This window comes from Paralichthys olivaceus, chromosome 1, assembly GCF_024713975.1.
Source record: "Paralichthys olivaceus isolate ysfri-2021 chromosome 1, ASM2471397v2, whole genome shotgun sequence".
Lineage (NCBI taxonomy): Eukaryota > Metazoa > Chordata > Actinopteri > Pleuronectiformes > Paralichthyidae > Paralichthys > Paralichthys olivaceus.
The window spans coordinates 20,820,304-20,840,051 of record NC_091093.1 but is presented as its reverse complement, the minus strand read 5'-3'; the positions used below and the strand labels follow the sequence as shown (position 1 = coordinate 20,840,051).

Genomic DNA, 19,748 nt, shown 5'->3' with positions numbered 1-19,748 from the left:
CAGCAGATACAAAATCTCAACAGTGAATATAAAAAACACAACAGGTGGTCTCTTGTGTTTTCCCATGTGTTGTTCTTATTTTGTCGTTGTCATTGTGATTTTCACTTCAGGGCCACCACAGCTACCTCTGCACCCACAGTGTTTCTCAAAAGGTAAAGGAAAGAGGCAGTTCATATAAACAAGGATTTCATTTGAGAAAAATGTGTGTATTTCTTATGCATTGTCATTATCATACAAACACAATAGTATTATTCTGTATGTTTTTTCGTGTGATCAGCGAATGAAAAGGTGGAATCTGTCCTTGGTCAGTTGCAGAAGAAAAGGTTCATCTTGTGTGACCTTTGCCAAGTGACTCCTTCACTTTGCATCTTGTTTGAGTGTCTGCAGTGATTTTCCTAATCTATTGAGAACACATGCAGTGTTTTTCTGGAGAAAGTTCACTCATTTACATGTGACAGACGAACATGATGTTGCTCAGTTGCTGCTGCAGCCTCAGTTCCCTCAGCACTATGTCCTTTAGTTCAGTACATCACAATAACCATGTTGCTGCGAACCTCTGTCTTTTTGTGGATTTCAGCTGGATTTCTACTTTCACCTATGGAGTCTGAGACCTGTAGCGGCGATGCTTTCCCTGCCCGGTGTGATCTCGTTTTCAGAAGAGTCTGCTTTGAGTTTGTGGAGGAGTTGAAAACCTGGTCCCAGGCCAGGAGCAGCTGTGAAAAGAGAGAAGGGGAGCTCCTGAAGGAGGTGAACAGCCCGATCAAAGTTCTCCTGAAGAACATCACCAGACGGAGAAACACCAGCAACTTCACATGGTGGCTGGGGGAGGGGGTCCAAGGGGAACCAAGGGGAGGTCAGTAAAATACACACACACACAAGCTTTTTTTTATATTTAGTTTATCATGTCTTGGATTCTGATCCTTTAAATCGAATAAGTGTCTCTTTGGGACTGCCAAACCAAATAGCTCTAGGAAATAAACAACTTTTTGTTTTCAAGTTGTTTGAATACATTTATCATCCGATGCCATGTAGATAATAAATTTTAATTAAAAATCCAGATCTGGATTTTTTTACCTAACAAAATAAGACAAACTTCTCAAACACATTAACATTATTGTCTCAGATTTAGAAATAAAAAAGTTAATTGTAAATGTCTTATTAAATAATTTTATGACACAAGACTATGGTAACTCTGAGTGAATATTTTCAGAATAAGGTTGGTGACATAAATGGTTTAGAAAGAGATTTAGACATGTTCAGATTACATCACATTAGTGATACTATACGGTATATGTAGATATCAACAGAAAACTTTGAATATGAGCGGGTAGAACTCAGTGTAAAAAAACACAGAATTGACACCATAGTCAGTTTAACACTAGGAGGGTTTAAGAAATAACCAAAATCCACCCAACACTTTCAGAAACGTATTCAAAGGATTAAGTTATGTTTTGATTGACGATGTGTTAAAGGTTCAGTGTGCAAGATTTAGGTGAAAAGGATCTATTGGCAGATATTGACTATCAAATAAAATCCCAGTGATGTTTTCACTAGTGTTTCATCGAAATTGCACAAATTGTTTTCTTCACCATAGAATTGGTCCTTTATATTTAAATACTTTACATTTACATCTAGAGCAGGTCCGCGATATGGAGGCTGCCATGTTTTTTACAGTAGCCCAGACTGGACAAAATAAATCTTTTTGGACTGAAGGCTGCCACAGATTCTCTGTCATGTTTGGAAGGGGAGGGTGAGGTGAGGGGTATTCAGCTGCAACATTCAACTTCACCACTAGATGCGGCTACACTCTACACACACTTTTTAAATAGCTCAATAAACAACTAAAAATGAACACTGACTGATTTGCGTACAACATGTATATTACGTGCAAATTGAATTGACATTTTCCTGTTCCAAAAGTCCATCAACAGAAAATGAATGGCAGTATTGTAGTATATACGTGTGTGTGTGTGTGTACAACAGAAAATGGTGACACCTCAGAGTACAGCTGCACATACATGAGGCTGAATCCTCTCCAGCTCTCTACATCAGACTGCAGCCAGAGACGCAGCTTCCTCTGCAGCCGCAGTATGTGAACACCTGCTTCCTAATAATTGCTTTAGCTCCATCCTTCCTCCCTTTTCCTTTTTTTATCTTTCATGTCTGTCATTCCTTTGTATTCAACATGCAGTTTGATGAATGTGTCACTCTTGTTTTAAAGGGTTGTGGTCTTCATCAAACACAGCGGTAAGAGATCGCACACTAACAGAATGAAACCATGCAAACATACAAACGGAATTTTCATGTTTTGTTCATGTTGTCTTTGCAGAATAAATTTGTGTCCAGTCATGTGAGCAGACCTCGTAAGTAAGATTGAAAAAAACAGCAGTTTTCAGACATGAACTCCGTAAATGGCGAATGGTGAAGTTGGGTCTGGACATTTTCTAGAGTTTGCCTTTCACATATGAAGAACACAGCAGGAGATTGTTCGAGTTAGAAGCATTCACAACAGCAGGAAAATGTCCCGAACATTTATACAAGTGGTGGCGCCTGTGTAGACCAGGACATGAGGTATAAATCTCGCTGTGATTTCACATGTTTATTTACAGCCCCGGCGTCGGCCCTTATCGCCAAAAAGTCTCAGATCTCATTGTCTTTCCAAGTTGGCATCTTCCTCAGTGTCCTCTACATATTTGGCATTTCTTTTTCATCCTGAGATATGTGTTTTAGAAACATCCTTAACGTACCAGGCCCGACATTTTCCTACTGAATTCTGGCGCTGGCTCTCTCTGACATTTTCCAGACATTTTACTAGGGGGCTGGCAGGAAAAGTTCAGGAAAATGTGTTGAGCAATCGACTCGGACATTTGCGTTCTCTGTGCATGTCTGAAAGCATCTTCTGTGTTTTCACTGAAAGTAAAAAGTCAGAGTATGTGCTTGTCTTTCTCTGCCTCTCTAACACACACTTTAATTTCAGGACCCAAACGTGCCGCAACTCTGTCAGAAATCACGAGTCTTCTCCTGGTGAGGGATGCCTTGCTCATTTTAAACAAAGACAATGAATACAATATGCTTATGTAATATTATACTCTTTTATTTCTTAAGTTTAAAAAAGGGCTGTTTTTCTGAAACAGGCAGCAGACAAAGAACTACAGCGAATGGAAACAACAGTAGGGGAACCGACAAATGACAGCAGGGTGGGTACCTTCGCTTTGGAAAATATATATTCTTCATTATCATCATGATATTGTTTTTATACTGAGAGTCTGTCATGGTGCGTTACAAGTTCTCTGTTTCTTACCTTCGCAGGACAACTTCATTAAGTATTTGTATGAAGTCACCAAAAAACTGACTCCAACATTTGCTTTGCAAAACAATGAGACCATCAGTCACATCATCAACTGCAGCACTGGCATCATCCTCCTCTCAATAAAAAGATGCGACATCCAGGCAAACCCAAGCCCCACAGTACGTTCACTAGATCGTGTGACTGGTACACACAAGCAATAACACACACTGTTGTCGTTGTTGGTCTTATAGTCAGGTGATGTTGAACTTTTCCCCCTTCCAGGCTTTGTTTGAGCAGGTTTTTGAGATCTATCGTACAATCGCTAGTCTGATTGGTTCAGTGATCACAGGCCAATATATCATCAGGCACCAGACAGGCACCATCTATCAGAACAGGTTGGTATTTTCTTTCAGAATATCCCTGACCTTGTATACATCCCATGATTTTTGTGTGTATTTAGGTTTTCTTATATTTTTATTCACCTTTTATTTCCCTCTCGTCAGTTACAAACCTGCGGACCTCAGTGGTGCAGTCCTGGGTTCAGTGAAAGATGGTGAGTTCGTCAAACTCCCCTCGTATTCAGCACTTCGGACTCAGCTGAAAGGGCAGAGCAAGGTCTTCACTCAGGTCTGTGTGTGTTATCATCACGAGTATGCGTGTGTTCGTAATGGTTGTCATCTACAGCCTCTTAAACAGAGCTGTTCTCTTTCTCAGTTTGCCACGTTCTCACACAATCCTCATCCTTCTGACGACAACATCTCAGGAACTGTTTGCAGCATCTTACTCAGCAATGGGGTCTCTGACATTAGGCTGGAAAACCTGACAGAGATGATAGAGGTACAGGAGAATTGAATATTGTGTCATTTGAACTATGGTGTTCATATTTTTTAAGGTAGGTTGTAAGCAAATGAAAAGAAAAGGTGAGGATTGTCAGGGACCAGAACAGATTGGAGACAGATTGAAAATGAAAAAGGTGAAACTGACATATTACCAATGTCTGTGTTATTAGAAGGGTTGTTCAGAGTGTCTAGAGTGAGACTCCTCACTGCTGGGCGACAGAAAGCAGCTTGTGACATTATCAGCAGGTGATTAAACCAAAATGACAAAAAACTCTCCCTTACAACCTTCAATTCATCCATCCCCTCTCAGCCATCCCCTCTTCCCCTGTGAGAGAGGGGCTGCATTTGCTCAGAGAGAATTTGTGTGTGCAGGTGATCATCCTAGTAAGGGCTGCTAACGTAACCATGGGATCTGCAGTTTATTTTTAAAAGTTGAAACTGAATGACAGATTCTGACCATCGGGAGCACTGGGAGAAATCCTACCTGCGTCTGAGGCTGTTAAAACATCCATAAATGTTTACTTCCACTTCCATGAATATTGAGCTTCAAATTCTCATTTAAAACCTTTAGTTGAAGAAAAAAACAGTCTAATGCTCTGTCTTCATATTTTGATGCTATATTTCCTGGTTCCTCCAGATCTTTATGCCTCGTGCAGGTGCTTCAGTACTGACGAGCAACACTGTTATGTTGGAGAGAAACACAAAAGCGCTGACCACCATCAACGTCTCTGACCCGAACATGACCATCGTCTTTGACGTGGAGCCCAGTACCAATGTGTCACTGATTCTCACCTTGTCACATGGGTCACCTCCTACATATTTGAATAGCACAACCATCTTGAGACCAACAGGTAAAAAATCAGGAGTTAATGTATTACCATGTAAGCTGACATCAGAGTTCAATATCTGTGAGAGATTTATGTGTCTGTTAAAGTAATCTGCATCTGCAGCAGTAGAATAATCCTGATCCAGGTTGGGACTCTTGCAATTATACAAAACAGTTAAAGACAGATTTCTTGTAATATAATATTAATGCTTCAGCATTGGAGACTGTCAGTGGCCACGGGTACTTTTGCGTTGTCCGTCCCATTCCTTTGAAGACGATATCTCAACAGCAACTTGAGGGAATTTCCTCAAATTTGGTACAAATCTTCAGTTGGACACAAGTATTATCTGTTTTTGACCCCTTGAACTGAGGAATTTTTTCATATTTTGGCCAGTTGTCATTTGAAATCAAAGATTAACTGATCAGATTTCAGTGGTTAAGGTCAAAGGTCAAAATAACCTCATATTTTTATGAATGCAATACATCAGAAACACCTGTAAAGACTAAAATTGCACTGGGCGGTGAAGGTAAACAACCGCAGGGCAGAACTTCTAGTTTCCATGCTTTGTACATACTCTCTCATATATTATTTTATATCAAATAGACAAATTCTTTGAAGTTTCATTCAATAGTTTCTTGGATTATGATGTTCTATTGAGCTGCTTTTTGCTACAGGACGCTACCGCTGGATTATAACCCCAGAGATGTTAGAGCAGACTCCTGGAATCTGGTACGTGGATGCTGGACTCTTTAACTCCACATGGGAACCAGGCCTGACACTGACTATATCTACTTTCATGAGCAAGTGTCTTTACTGGCACATAGAGAGGGAGATGTGGACCACAGAGGGCTGCCAGGTGAGTTTTCACAGGGATAGAGTCTTAATAAACGTGGCTGTTTTACTTTGGCTCTGCATGTACATGTACAGTTATATATCTGCAGCAGCTGATTAGCTGTCGTTGTCTAAGGTGGGAGAGAAAACCACTCCAGAAAGAACACAGTGTCTGTGTAATCACCTCACTCTGTTCGGGAGCTCCTTTTTCGTGATGCCAAACTATGTGGACATATCTCATACGGCCGAGTTGTTCGCCACTGTCTCTGAGAACTTTGTGGTGCTGGCCCTGCTGTGTGCGTTCTTCGGCCTCTACCTGGCCACTCTGCTGTGGGCCTGCTATTCTGACCGCAGGGCACTCTCTAAGGTCAGTCTCTCCACTGGAAAAACAGATGCTCTCTTCTTGATTATCAGCAATCTACAAGCATATGACCCCCCACCATTTCTGTGAATGGTGGATGTTTTGTTTGGAAACTAAACTCTCCACTGCCCAAAATACAGCAATTTCCACCAAAACATTGGTATTTATGCTCTTTACTGTTTTACGTTGAACTATCAGAGGAAGATGACTCTGCTGGAGGACAACCACCCAGGAGCTCAATACAACTACCTGATCAGTGTCCAAACTGGCCATCGCAAGAATGCTGGGACGACTGCCAGTGTGAGAGTCTTCTTTCATTTGCAGAATTATGATTTATTTCTTTTCTTGAATAGCTCATAGAAGAATAATTTTACTGAGGTACCATACATGTTGGCTTAAAGGCCCATGCTGCTTCTTTAAGCCTGTTTAATTCACACTGTGGATGCTTAATACATAGATATAATGATTCATGTTTTTTCTCCATTTCCCTCAATATATTTGTCTTCAAACAGCAAACAAATTCAGTTCATTTACTTATTTATTTTTACAGTTTTACAGTGAGATCACAGTTTTTCAAAATTGGAGTCTGATTTCATGAAAATCAGATGAATCAGATTAAAAATTAAGACAGAAATTTGATATCCATGTTTTCCCCAACTGCATAACCAATCAGTGATGTTTTGTGGTTTGTTTGGTATTTATGGTTATGTCAAGTATAAAATGGGCTCCTCTATAAAATGCTGGGTGCTGTTGAATCGTTACGTCGTGTTCTCCTGCAGGTCACAGTGAAGCTGATTGGCACAGAGGGAGAGAGTGAAACACACACACTCACTGATCCCGATAAGCCTGTATTTGAGAGAGGAGCTGTCGACATGTTCCTATTGGCCGCGCCGTTCCCAGTGGGAGATGTGCAGAACCTCCGGCTGCAGCATGACAACTCTGGAGGTCACCCATCATGGTACAACACAGGCTGAGACTAAACACGCCTCAGTAGCAATTCATACGTTCTTCAAACTATCACTGGCACGTTACTTTTAGTGAATATTAAACTTTATACTTTTAGCATTAATGATATGTACAAGCAGCTTCATGTCATTTCCAGGTTGTCTTTTTTATGCTGGGATAGTTTCAGCTCTGCACTGGACATGTGAGAAATTGACAGGGTTGTTTGAGCGAGGTACAGGTAGCGTGTACGCCTCTCTGCTGAACAGGAGGCTTGCCTTTGTCACAAAAACACTTAAAAATGATACGGTCCCTCGATCATTTAACACTTCACCCGCATACACACACACACACACACACACACACACACACACACACACACACTTTAAAATCCTTGGAACAACATACAGCAGTGTATACACTACAGTAAGAGATCATGCTTATCGCAGCGTCAGGGTCAGCCCTATCATTAACTCCATCGAGGAGGTTATGTCTTCATTTGCAAGCAGAATTATGCAAAAAACTACAAAACCAATTTCCATGACATCTTTTGGAGGGGTGGGCCATGACCCAAGAAGGAACCCGTTACATTTTGACGTGGATCCTGATCAGTGGATTTCTCTTGACTTTCTTTAACAGTGTGAGAGAGGGTGTTTTGCAGCATTTTCATTGATTTCTCAGAGAACAATTCATGGTTCTTGATGAATGTTTAGTGAACAGATGTTTATGAGTTTGTACCATTTTTCGCATGATGTGGTGAATATTTTATGCTTTTTGTTAATGTGTTAATTTTGACTGCCGACAAGTAGATGGTAAATTGACCTTTAAGAGTACAGACTTATCTGGTGCTCCTAGTCTGCACAGCTATCAAGTGTAGTGAAAAATATATCCAGTAATTACCCATACGGTTATACATAACATATTTTTTGCGTTGTGAATTTCCCTTGTGAAAAGGTATATAAACAAAGTGATCATAATAGACCTCCAAACAAGACACATGTGGCAATTCTTCTGTGACTGCTGGCTGAGCGCCGACCGTGGAGACGGCATGACCAAGAAAACCTTCAACGCTGCGAAGAGCAACGAGATCGCCAGCTTCAGGTCAGAGATGTTCCACTTTACATGACTGCCACTGAAACCAGTTCTGCTCTTGATGATCAGTGTCATTATGAGTTTCTGTTTTTCTCTGTCAGGAATATTTTCCAGAGCAGAACGTCGACCGGCTTTAGGGATGAACACATCTGGGTGTCCATCGTGGATCCTCCCTCGCGGAGTCCGTTCACACGAGCCCAGAGGGTCTCATGCTGCATGAGCCTGCTCCTCTGCACTATGGCCATTAACATCGCCTTCTGGAACGTTCCTATAAATGAGGACTCACCAGTGCTTTTTTCATTAGGTCAATCACTCGTCAACACTTATTATTTTAGCTGTTTCCAAGCTTTACTAACAATAATAATCCACATATTCACACACACATTTTAAATGGAATATAACGAGAAGTTCTTCTTGGGTCTCGAAGTTTTGGATAAAAGGTTGAAGCAAACACATTACATAAAACATTTTCAGCTATGGATGCGTCAGTACAAGTTTGCAGGATTAGATGAATAAAACATGTGGGATGAGAGAATAAGAGCCACTTTTTCAAACTTACACATCATACTGAGCTTGTTGCTTTTTAGAAGTCGTAGGCGTTGAAAAGAAACGTAGCACCACAAGTGCTTTTCCAACAACATGCTGACCATGTGTACACGTGTGGGTGTATGTAACCAGTAAGCTGGACTTCAGAGAGTTATTCACAATAGGTTTTGTGTGGAGAAGTGACTCAGTCAGCTGGGTTTTCATCTCACTAACTCAGTCACTCACATTTAGCGGACTACAGACTGTCCACAAGAGGGAGCTGTTTAGTCATTGTCAGAAAAACCTGCTGATGACATCATAGACTGTAAAAAAGATGGAGGACATCTCTACTTCCTCCCACTATCCAGCAGTGAAGCTAAAATATCCTGGATATGAACATGGCCATGTTGCGCATTAGGAGCCAGAGTCTGTGCAGTAGAGATTGGGGGATGTAACCACGGGAGCGAGGTCCTGTCGATACAAGCAGTCGACCAATCATGAGTCAGTCTCAGCTGTCAATCACCACTCCTATTGGCCACTCTTTAAAAATCAAAACCAAACCTACTGGAGAAATTAAGACTACACTAGTGTGTATTCCACTTCATCCATGGCCCATCAATTAACATGGAGGAGACAGGATTTATGATCTATACTGCAGCCAGCCACCAGGTGGCGATTGAGGCGATTTGGTTTCACTTTTGTGGAGATGTCACACTGTCCTTCTGTATTTACAGTCTATGCTGTACACAGATTGGTGTCACCACCTACAGGGAAAATACTGTAATAATCATTGTGAGTTTTAAAGATTTTATAAAATAATAATTTATTTTTTTGGTACTAAACTGACCACATGACAAGTGTTCATGGCTTAAAGAAAACAAGATATCATACGTTATGGTTAAAATATCAGCCTCCGTTGCTGATTTGATTTCCTTTAATTATTTTTGCTTTTTGTCTTTGCATTATGAAACCAATGAAATATTCTGCATTTAACAAAATGCATTGTACATTTTGTGAGTGTCGAAATTGCAAAGTGAAGGTGGCACAGGTTGCACTGCAAATATCCAAATCACTGTTGCTGCAGACCTCTTTTTGTTGCTGGCCTCTTCTCAGTTGCATCAACAACTGTGTCCTTGTCTTTGTTCAGGTTCATTGGAAATTACCTGGCAGGAGCTGATGGTGGGCGTTCAGAGTGGTCTCCTCATGTTCCCAATCAACATCCTCATCATCACCATCTTCCGCAGCATCCGACCCCGCATCATTTCAAATCCTCAAAAAGACGACTGTGAGGAGAACCAGAGACCCTCTGCAGTTACCATACCGACTATTCTGAAGGTGCGAGAGTGTGCTCAGCATTTGCATTTGACTTATTTTGTGCATTACTCGAATGAATTACACTCATTGCTTTCCTTGTGAGACCAGGGACATGTTTTTGCATTCAGTTAATGCTGCATCTCCTGCTGATGATATATACAGTACATGCAGCATTTGGTGTTTTGTTGTCCGTCCCTCATAGGACGCAGAGGAGGTTATTTCTCTGGTGAGCAAAAGTCCGAGGAACAAGATTTCAGAGACGTCCAGGCTGGAGTCCACCGCTGACCTCTGCTCCAGCTTGGACAGGGTGCATGATTTCCTCCAACTCATGCAAGGTAGTTTTTTTATTTTCATTTATTTACTTTTGCAGAAGATTTGCATGCATTGATTTCCTTTTGTTTTGGTAACTGTGTAAACTATATGATGAATAGATAAAAGCAGAAATAACCAGAGCAGCATTGTTGAGGGAAATTAACCAAAATGGCAAAGATGGAGCAAGTGGACACATACATTCAACAACAACAGTGTTTTATGTACTTTAAATTCACTTCAGTGTTCACTGTAATAAAGGAGCAGTGTTTTCCCTCATAGCATGCTACTGATGAATGAATGATTACAACAAGACTGCTTGATATACAATATGTCTACTCAGATACTCAGATACCATTCCTTTACCTTCCATCATGCAACTGTTTACTCTAACCAATGCTGTAATTACTCTTACTTAATTATTTTTCTGACGTTCTCCATTACAAGTGGCATCTATTGCACTTCTGTCCGTCCTGGGAGAGGGATCCCTCACATGTGGCTCTCTGAGGTTTCTACGTTACCCCTGTTGAAAGGGTTTATTGGTAGTAACTCTTGTTGAGGGTTAAGAACAGAGGATGTCACACCTTGTTAAAGCCCGAGGAGAGAAATTGTGATTTGTCAATATCGGCTATACAAATAAAATTTGATTGAGTGATACTGAAACCTTTACATTTTAGGTAGATTATCTCCCAATTTATAAATAGAATACAAAGCAACACTTGATTTGTGCAGCAAATTCTTCCAGAAAGAAACCTCAAGTGCTAGAAAGATCACGCTGTGCAGAGAAATGTAATTACACGCTGGTCCCTCTGGTGTAATCCTGTCACAGGGGAGAGTGAGAGTGACCCTCACTGGGTGTACTGCAGCAAGTTCCTCCTCGCTGGTCTCTGTCACCTCCTGATGGACCTGGAAAAGCTGGATGGAAAAAACTTCCCGAGTCCAGAGGAGTACCAGCAGGCACTCAACATCACCAACGTGCTGGTTCGCAAGGCGGAGATGGTCTTCAGCAGCCACTTGGCCTACTGGTCAGCACTCCGGCCAACGCACAAACGCAGAAATAACCTCAAATTTCACACACTCAGATATCAGCTCGCTAAATGTGCTGAATTTTAAAGAAACAGAAACGATGAAATTAAAGTACAGTAGTTATTCATTTTATTTGCAAAAATATAGTGATCTGTCCATTGCTGTCGTTTTTAGGGCAGTTAGACGAAAAGAAACCTTATTTGTCATAATAAAAGACTTGAAAAGGTTCCAATTTGCTTACAAACAAACCAACCAACAAACAGACAGGGGTTAAACATGATATAGTAGTATATAGTTTATAAAAACTATTCTTTACTGTTTGCATCATCTATTTTTCTCTTGGCCCAGCCCACCTCCTGTGAAAAAGAAGAAGAGGAGGACTGGGGGCTGCTGGCTGCCCTGGTGGTGTGTGTTCCTGGGCTGGTTCCTGTTGCTGTCCATCAGCGCAGTGTCCACCTACTTCACCCTCTTGTATGGTTTTCAGTACGGCAAAGATAAGTCCATCAAGTGGGTCATGTCTCTGGGCCTCTCCCTCTTCCAGAGCATCTTCATTCTGCAGCCGCTCAAGGTTGGTAAAGATGGAAAAACTTGGGATTAAATAACCAGGCTTAAGGTAGTTTGCATTCTCCTAAATAATGCAGTTTATTTATAAGATTTCTGTATATTGTCTTATCTTTCTTATACATTTACAGAGGATTATCTGTGTCTGCAGGTGATCGGCATCGCTGTGTTCTTTGCACTGCTGCTGAAACCTGTATCTGTGGAGGAGACGGAGGAAATAGAGAAAGTGCTGTTAGGTAAGGAAAACATTCTGCAGCTCATATATTACTTGAACTGAACTGGTTTGGCTGTACAGACTCTGAGCTGTTGGTAAAAGGTTGTAAGTGCTGTGTCATGTCAGTGCTTTATGAAACTGATTTCATGGATTGTGTAAGTCTGCAACTTCGCAATGCAACCATAGGAACTTTTCAGGTCAATTAATCAAACTTTATTCATTTAGCACCTTTCAGAGAAGTCAGGGCCGTTCAAAGTCGTTTACAACTGACTGATGAGTCAAGAAAAATGCTGACAATGGAATACAATAGAATACATTTAAAAAGCTACTATAAAGGCCATAACAAGATGTGATAATAGAAGGAAAGATTCATTAAAAAGGTATAAATAATCAGTGATGGACGTCAACTTTTTCTGCTGCCTCCAACTGGCAAAAAATAGCTAAAAGTCTACATTTGCTTCAAAATAAAATATTATTTCCAAGCATTTCACTTTTTGTAAAAATCAAAATTACAGATATAACACTGAAAAAGTAGAAAAATATCTAACTACAGAATTACAGAATAGACTTTAAAGACATCTGAGACAGGATTGGGGGGAAGAAATGTCCTCTAAATGTCATTTAACACATGAATTTAACCCAGAGGACTTATTCATATTTCATGAAGCAGGTGTATCCATTGCATTCTGTTTCAGGTTGACTGCAGAGAGCACTTACGTAATGAAGCAACAGTGAAACTATTTGCTTTGACAACTTTGTAACTAGTGACCCTTTCAGTTCTTCTCGTCCCAAGTGACTCCTCTGTCTCTCTTCAAGTGTATCTGTGCATCCTTCCTTCAGTTTGAGAGAGGTGAAGCACTGTGAGTCTCACTGAACCGTCTCCTCCATTTCCCAGAGCAACAAGACAGCTGCAGGCGGTACTCCGGCAGGCACACGCTGTGAGGACGCTGCATTCTGCCGGGTGAGATGTCTCCTCCGATGGGCACGACTTCAACACACGGCACCCTTGCTTCTTAAACACTCTTTTGCACTTAATGGAAGTTTTACTTTCTGAGCATGAAGTTGCATAACACATCCTGGTTTTTACATGTGTACAGAATCTCCAATGCCCGAGTATGGTTTCTGAATTGGTGAGTCAGGGAAAATGTTGCTCTTCCATGTCAAAGTGTTGCTTCTTTCAGGTTTATTTACTCTGCATGATGATGTATGTGTACATAAAGAATATCCCTGGTTGCTTTACTTTCCCAGCTCTGGTTCACATGTGGATACACTTTTCATTTCATGTCAACATCATTCATTTGAACATCATTCAAGCAGGTCCAAAACCTGTTATAACCATAAACTGTAAATAAAAATGGACGACATGAATTACTGATTTTCAAAAGCCTCAAGTAACACATTGTACACTACACCCTGAGTCCTCTACTACATATTTGATTTACCCTCCCAGCTATTTGTTATGATCTCCATAAGTCTTGATGTAAAAGGCGTCCTCCTTAACCGCTTAGAAATGAGTGAGTGGATTTTCATACATTTAGAGACATGAAGGGAAAATGTATCTGTTATTATGAATACATGATATACCATCAAAAAGAACTGATTCCTCACATCTGAAATAAGACAAACTGAACGTCAATGATATATAATCCATTTTATCAATAGAGATTTGTTGTAGTACATCACTCAGTAAGAACATTTCTTTACACTGAGGACCCCTGCTGTTTATCATTTGGCATTACAGTGTTGTGAACAATAGTGAAATAACTTAACCAGTGTCCAGTTCCAAATAATCTTTTATTAAATTGGTATCTTACTATACAGTGGAAAAACAATTCTGTTTTTTTGCAACAGTACACAATTTCATGTGTCAAGGTTTTAAGCATGAAAGAACAGTCCATTGTAGAAAAGACAGTGAGCAGATCACAGTTCTGTAGTGTAAATAATCTCTCTACTATACCCAACATGTGTAACACCTTTACGTAAGCTTTCACCCATCACCCAGCTGGAAAACTTGTGCTTTCCAGACATCAGTGAATCTTTTAATTCAAGGCCACCATTCAACTGCCATGCGAGCAGGGCTTGGTGTGGTCAGGTTGCAGCAATAATCCAACGCCTGCACAAGAAACCACCTCAGTCCCGCTTTACCACAGGAAACACAAAACTATGTGGCCGGTAGAGACGTTTTTTCTTTTTCCATCAAATATGAGAAAATCAACTCAACAGATTTTACAGAATTGTTGATGGGTAAAGAAAATAAAGTATAATCCTAACGACTGAGACTCAATGCAGGTAACTTATCCAATCTCGATGGATACCAAATTTATGAACCCAGTACAAACTGACAAGGCCTCTGATTAGAGATGGTAACTAAGGCAGATGCAGTGGTACATGTAAAGTATAAGACTTGCACACACATTCAACACAAACCAGTAGTAAGGGGCCAATATTTGCATCCCATCAATCCGATCAGGTTGTTGTGCGACTGCTGTTGTCGGCACACATTTTCCCTGTACATTAATTACTTACAAAATAAGAAAGTGCAGGTTGAGGTTTATTGAAAGCAACATTCAAAAGGGCTTAAAAACATTGTTTAAGATACTGTACAGTTAAATCATCAATGTTAATAGGTCTATCTCTATGATTGTAAATGTATTATTACAGATTTCCATACACTGTGTTACTACTTTACATCTGTGCCCCATCATCCACGTAACAGAAAAGGTTTGATATGTCACCATCAGATTTTCCTGGAAGGTTCACCCCGGTTTTTTTCTGCCATAAATAAACCATGAAGTTTTAGAAGTGCGGCGATCAGGAGTGTGTCAAAAAAAAAAATGACTGTGCAAGACAATGAAAATATGGCTTCCATTTGTCATGATGTCATTTCTTATTTGTAAACTTTGCGAGTGTGAATGCCAGCTACTTTCCAAACTGGGATGGCAAGTCAGGCTTGTTTGACGAGTCTGGGCAAGAAGTGAGTGACACAATGGCAGAGATCACAGAGGAAGTAAAATCAAAGCCTGTGCTGTAAATTATTAGTCAGAACCAAAACCCAGGGAGAAGCTACAATTATCTATAATCTAGGTTTGATTACACAGCAAATCACACACACAAATGGGGAAAATATAAAAGTCAGTGTGATCTTAAATGAAAAAGGGTCAAAAGGGGGTCAACAACAACATGGTGGTAAGAATTCTTATCATGTGTCGTATGTATAAAGATATTAAAGCATATGGTTCCTCACCGGAGCTGTGAACAGATTTCTGATCAGTGACGGGGTCGAATGAGCAACCACACCCTTGGTGAGCGGGTCATGTTTATGTAAATGAGGTAAGAATACTTCTATGTTTAACATCTGTGTGAGATAACATCACCATGTAAGGGGAGAACTATGCAGAACTGATACAGAGCCTTTTTCAATTTTCCTGTTCTGAGCTGTGTAGGTGATGACACAGAACTGTGTGTGTGTTGACCAGGGATACGGCACTTAAGTCTTCTTCTTGAGGTCCTCAAACCGTCGTGTTAAATCGTCAAAGTCGATGTCATCCGAGTTGGTGGTGTTGCCGCCGAAGGACGATGTGGGGAGTGTGTCTGGAACTGACGGGAGTTCTGGGAGAGCGTTGTTGTCAAATAGCTTAGATGAAGGTCCAGGACCTGGAGAGTGAAAAATGGTGGAAAAACTAATCGTGAGTTTATATTAAGAATAAAGGATTTGCATGTGACATAAATATGAACTGTACATAGAAAATCAAAAAGCACAAATACTCCACAAATTTTTTTTATGACATTATAGATGCAGGCTGTTGTTACTTAAAGGCCTGGGGGATCATTTGAATTAACATTTCACTAAGCCACAGTTGCACTGGGTGACATGAGCTTCATTTTAATGAAAGTACCACATACAGAGTCCTGCTACAGGAAAAAATTCAACAAAGCACTAAACTGAAATAAATATAGTATAAAGAAGTTATATAGAAACTATTAATACAGGTGTCAATACTTTTATTTCGGTAAAATTTGCTGAAAACTACTAAACCCAGTAGGTTTAGTAAATGATTTAGCTGTCTGTCAGGCAGAACTCACCTACAGCCTGGAAAGGAACAGAAGCTAGGTCATCAATCTGAAACAGACAACTATGTCAGGACTTCTGTCATCTTTACGTTGAAATAAAATAATGTTATACGAGTTAGTATTAATAATTAACAATCACATTTAATGTTGCAGAGAAACACAAATAGTAAGAAAAGAAAAGGGAGCGCTGCAGGGGATTTTATGAGAAACCACCACCTTCCGCGAGTCAAACAAAAACAGGTGTTAGGACTGTACTAACCTAAGCTCACTCTAAAATGCCTTTAACACCCTCGTCTGTTCATTTTAACCCCACCCAGAGCAACTAATAAAGTCACAGTTAGTAGTTAGGTATGAGCATCTCATGCTACTGACATCCATGCAGATGAAGCAAAAACTTGGCCTATGCTGAGGAACAGTGTAAAAGTGTAGACGACAGGTAAAACTGCAAGCAAGCTGAATGAACTGCTCTTCCCTGAGTGTTGCCCTGCCCTGTTCGTCTGTCCATCTGTGGAAACAGGAGGGGGGCATTGATGGGAAGAGTTCAGTCACTTACGGACTCGTATGTGGGGGGGAAATTGGGCAGCTGTGGGGGCTGCCCTCCTCCCATTTGGTGCTTAAAGTTGTCATAGGTTCCAATGGGTGCATTAAACGGTTCCTGGAAGAAAAAAAAACAGTCAGGTGCAAGTCTGATGGGGGCAGCTGCCAAGTGTAAATCTTTGTAAATCTTCTTGCTTCTCCACAATAAAAGTCATTGTAATATTCAGTAATGGCTGTCATTCGTTTTAAAAGCATGTTCATTAACACATTTTGTAATTCAAACATGTTTTAATCTCAAAAAATTTCTGTTGTTGCCCAGTTTTTACGTTATCAATCATTGTGGCTCATTTGGTCAATGTGATAGTATATAATCTGGTTGAAGACTCTTAATGCTTAAGACTCTTAAAGTTTTAATCACATGTGTAAGTCATAAAGAACAGGGTCTTTGAAAAGAATTCCTTACGGCTCCTTTGGGAGGTGGATAGTTAAATGCTGTTGGCATTGGCATGGGCATCGGCATGGCCATAGGCATAGCACCAGCAGGAGGCACAAAGAAATCTCCACCACCCCCTCCTCCACCTCCAAACTTCTTGTCATTGTCCACGTCAATCAGGTCTGCCTCCTCGCCAGGAGCCACCTCAGGCTGTGAGGAGACAGGAGTGGATAAGTGGTAAGTAAACAGAGTGTACAACTTCATCCTTCACACTGAGCGATAACTGATTCTTAAATGCTCACCCGGACCATGGCGTCAGGTTCATATGGCACATTGTAGTTCTTGGCGATCTCAATCAGGTAGCGCTCTACCAAGATCTTGGGAGGGGCCTCTACGCTCAGTTTGTGCATCAGCTATAAACAAAGTAGATATGTGGTAAGCTACTGATAAAAACTTTCCACACTAAAGGTTCACGCGCTCTTAAGATAAAATACTTTGTAAATGGATAATTCCAGTAGCTCACACATAAAAACAACAACAATCTTGAAAAAACCCATTGGCAGTCAGTGGAAAAAAATCCCCTACCCTGTCGTTGACTGTGCCAATCTGGTTTGTCCTGCACAGCTTGCCATACTCCTTGCTATATTTTGCACATAGTTGTTCAGACACCTGCAAAAAAGATTCAGAGATTAGACAAATCTAATAAATAGACATAACTTGTTAAATACTCCTGGGATCGTGGCCAGTAATTTGTTGAATTCAGAAGCACTTACAATTTTTAGTTCAGACACTTCTGCCTGAAGACGAGGTGCTGCCCAGATGAGTGTGGACACCGCTTCCTGTAAGCCTGGATCCAGTTCCCTGATCAGAAACAACAGAAACTGGCTTGACAAGGCTGAGCACTGCGACCGGCAGACAGACTATGTCTAAAGCCAGAGTGGAAAATTCATGCACACTGTGCATCAGTTAGTTTAGTACTCACTTCATTGATTGAATGAGGCCAAAGCGAGCCAGAAGCAGGTCGCAGTACAGTTCCAGGATCTCCATGGCCTCCACCAGGTAGTCCTCTCTGATGATGTGCTCCACGCGGATCCGAGCCCGCTCATCTTTTCCTGATGACAGGTAATCTGCGATCTCCTTCCTTGCCTTTTGAGCGAGCTCAGCTTTAATTTTAAATTTGTGAATGGCAGTGGGGGGTAAGAGATAAAAAGTAATTAGAAGGAAGAACTAAATCAAATAAACACGCTTGACTTCTTAGCACGAATCCACTGATGTAGGAGACTAGTGTTTGTTCACCCAGCCCCAGACTCACTTTTCTTTTTCTCAAGGAGTTTGAGTCGGTTGATGACCAGCCGGAGGTTCACTCTTAGCCTCTCTGCTTTGAATCCTCCTCCCAGCATGATGGTGATGTTCTGTCTGAGAGCAGGAGAGCATGAGACGGGCGGAAGTATTCAACCGAAACCAGGCAACACAGGCCAGCTGACCTCCGATCGACTGAGTCACGTCATCATGTGAGCAAGACCAACCCATCGCGACAGAATGACTCCGCACATTTACCCCAAACAAACAAACATAAACACCGCGATGGCATTAAGTTAGCTCACTGACAAAACACTACGTAGCATTGCGGAAGTTAGCTTTAGCCGGAGAGGTAACGAAGCCACCTGAGCTCACACTCGAAACGATACAATCTTTTAAGTATCGTTTTTTTACCACATATATAATAAACCACAGCGATGTTATTATGTTCAGAAGCTATTAACCTGTGTGTGGTGTTACACCTGTTAGCTAGCTTTGTTAGCACGCCTCTGTTGTGTCATCGTTCTGCTCTAGCTACCTAGCTCAACGTTAGCTTCAGCGATACAAACTGATACAACATGGCGGAGAACTTTGAAATAATGCGACAAAGTCGAAGAGAGCGACAGTAACTCACCGGTAAATATCCGTCAAGCGTCCGCACCAACTTGTTTGTTTCCGTCTGTCTCCTGTCGCCTCGTTCACTTCCGCAATGAGCTTCACTTACGTCATGGGACGTTTCTGTAAGGGGCGGAGTCTTATAGTGCATTCAGTGGCCGCGGAATAATCAGAAGAATTAGATGTAGGTGAAACATAAACGTGCTGTGTGTAACAGGGCCTGGAAATAACAGAATAAAACAAAATGTGCTTCATTTACACGATCACAATAAAAGCTACTGGTTGGAACTGGTTAATTATGCTGGTTAGCAGGTGTGGGAATAACATTTTCACTGACTTTCACAGATGCTTTTCAAATTAAGGTAGTTTTCACGTCAATTTGGTGAATCAGATTACACGATCATTCCGACCTCACCTGAAGGCACCACAGTTTATTTTAGTTGGGTGCACAAACTGTTTGCACAAACCACAACTGCTTCAATGGTTTGTTTTTCTTTCTTTTCCCTAGATCATGAAGTAGAAGTGTGTAACCACGAAATAAATAAAAGCAGAAGGTGCATTTACCTCTTTTTGTTAAGAATTTATAAAAATCAACAAACTACTAGAATTTGTTACATGCAAAACATCACAATACCCATTACAATTAAATTCACTTCTAGTTCA

At 40.9% G+C, this 19,748-nt stretch overlaps 2 protein-coding genes across 5 annotated transcripts; one reads left to right on the top strand and one right to left on the bottom strand.

Annotated features, from left to right (window-relative positions):
* Positions 1-1,989: 1,989 nt before the first annotated feature.
* Positions 1,990-14,323, top strand: pkd1l3 (polycystic kidney disease 1-like 3). Its single transcript, XM_069529232.1, has 22 exons — positions 1,990-2,088; positions 2,222-2,247; positions 2,330-2,363; positions 2,978-3,024; positions 3,135-3,197; positions 3,310-3,468; positions 3,572-3,684; positions 3,793-3,916; positions 4,004-4,126; positions 4,766-4,979; positions 5,630-5,811; positions 5,923-6,153; positions 6,346-6,447; positions 6,927-7,105; positions 8,044-8,190; positions 8,283-8,485; positions 9,854-10,041; positions 10,223-10,355; positions 11,159-11,354; positions 11,704-11,923; positions 12,068-12,152; positions 13,026-14,323. Exons 1-22 carry the CDS (start codon positions 2,019-2,021, stop codon positions 13,070-13,072), a joined length of 2,886 nt encoding a protein of 961 aa, XP_069385333.1. The 5' UTR covers positions 1,990-2,018; the 3' UTR covers positions 13,073-14,323.
* On the bottom strand, positions 13,906-19,234 carry ist1 (IST1 factor associated with ESCRT-III). Of its 4 annotated transcripts, none has more exons than XM_020080181.2 (10): positions 19,105-19,234; positions 18,484-18,587; positions 18,154-18,334; positions 17,945-18,032; positions 17,757-17,840; positions 17,474-17,584; positions 17,202-17,381; positions 16,755-16,856; positions 16,214-16,250; positions 13,906-15,784 (listed from the first exon to the last, which is right to left on the bottom strand). In XM_020080181.2, exons 2-10 carry the CDS (start codon positions 18,569-18,571, stop codon positions 15,618-15,620), a joined length of 1,038 nt encoding a protein of 345 aa, XP_019935740.1. In that variant the 5' UTR covers positions 18,572-18,587; positions 19,105-19,234; the 3' UTR covers positions 13,906-15,617. The 4 variants fall into 4 exon arrangements, with proteins under 4 accessions (XP_019935740.1, XP_019935741.1, XP_069385363.1 ...); XM_020080182.2 differs by having other exon boundaries at positions 18,484-18,583; positions 19,105-19,207; XM_069529262.1 differs by lacking the exon at positions 16,214-16,250 and having other exon boundaries at positions 16,751-16,856.
* Between the last annotated feature and the right edge of the window lie 514 nt (positions 19,235-19,748).

Coding starts and splice junctions, on each gene's coding strand:
- ist1 (XM_020080181.2), bottom strand. CDS start 18,571: ATGCTGGGAGGAGGATTCAAAGCAGAGAGGCTAAGAGTGAACCTCCGG. Junction 17,585..17,756: donor TTGGCACAGTCAACGACAGG/GTAGGGGATTTT, acceptor CTTTGTTTATAG/CTGATGCACAAACTGAGCGT. Junction 16,251..16,754: donor TCCCCCCCACATACGAGTCC/GTAAGTGACTGA, acceptor TGTCTGTTTCAG/ATTGATGACCTAGCTTCTGT.
- pkd1l3 (XM_069529232.1), top strand. CDS start 2,019: ATGAGGCTGAATCCTCTCCAGCTCTCTACATCAGACTGCAGCCAGAGA. Junction 2,089..2,221: donor CAGCTTCCTCTGCAGCCGCA/GTATGTGAACAC, acceptor CTTGTTTTAAAG/GGTTGTGGTCTTCATCAAAC. Junction 3,025..3,134: donor AAATCACGAGTCTTCTCCTG/GTGAGGGATGCC, acceptor TTTCTGAAACAG/GCAGCAGACAAAGAACTACA.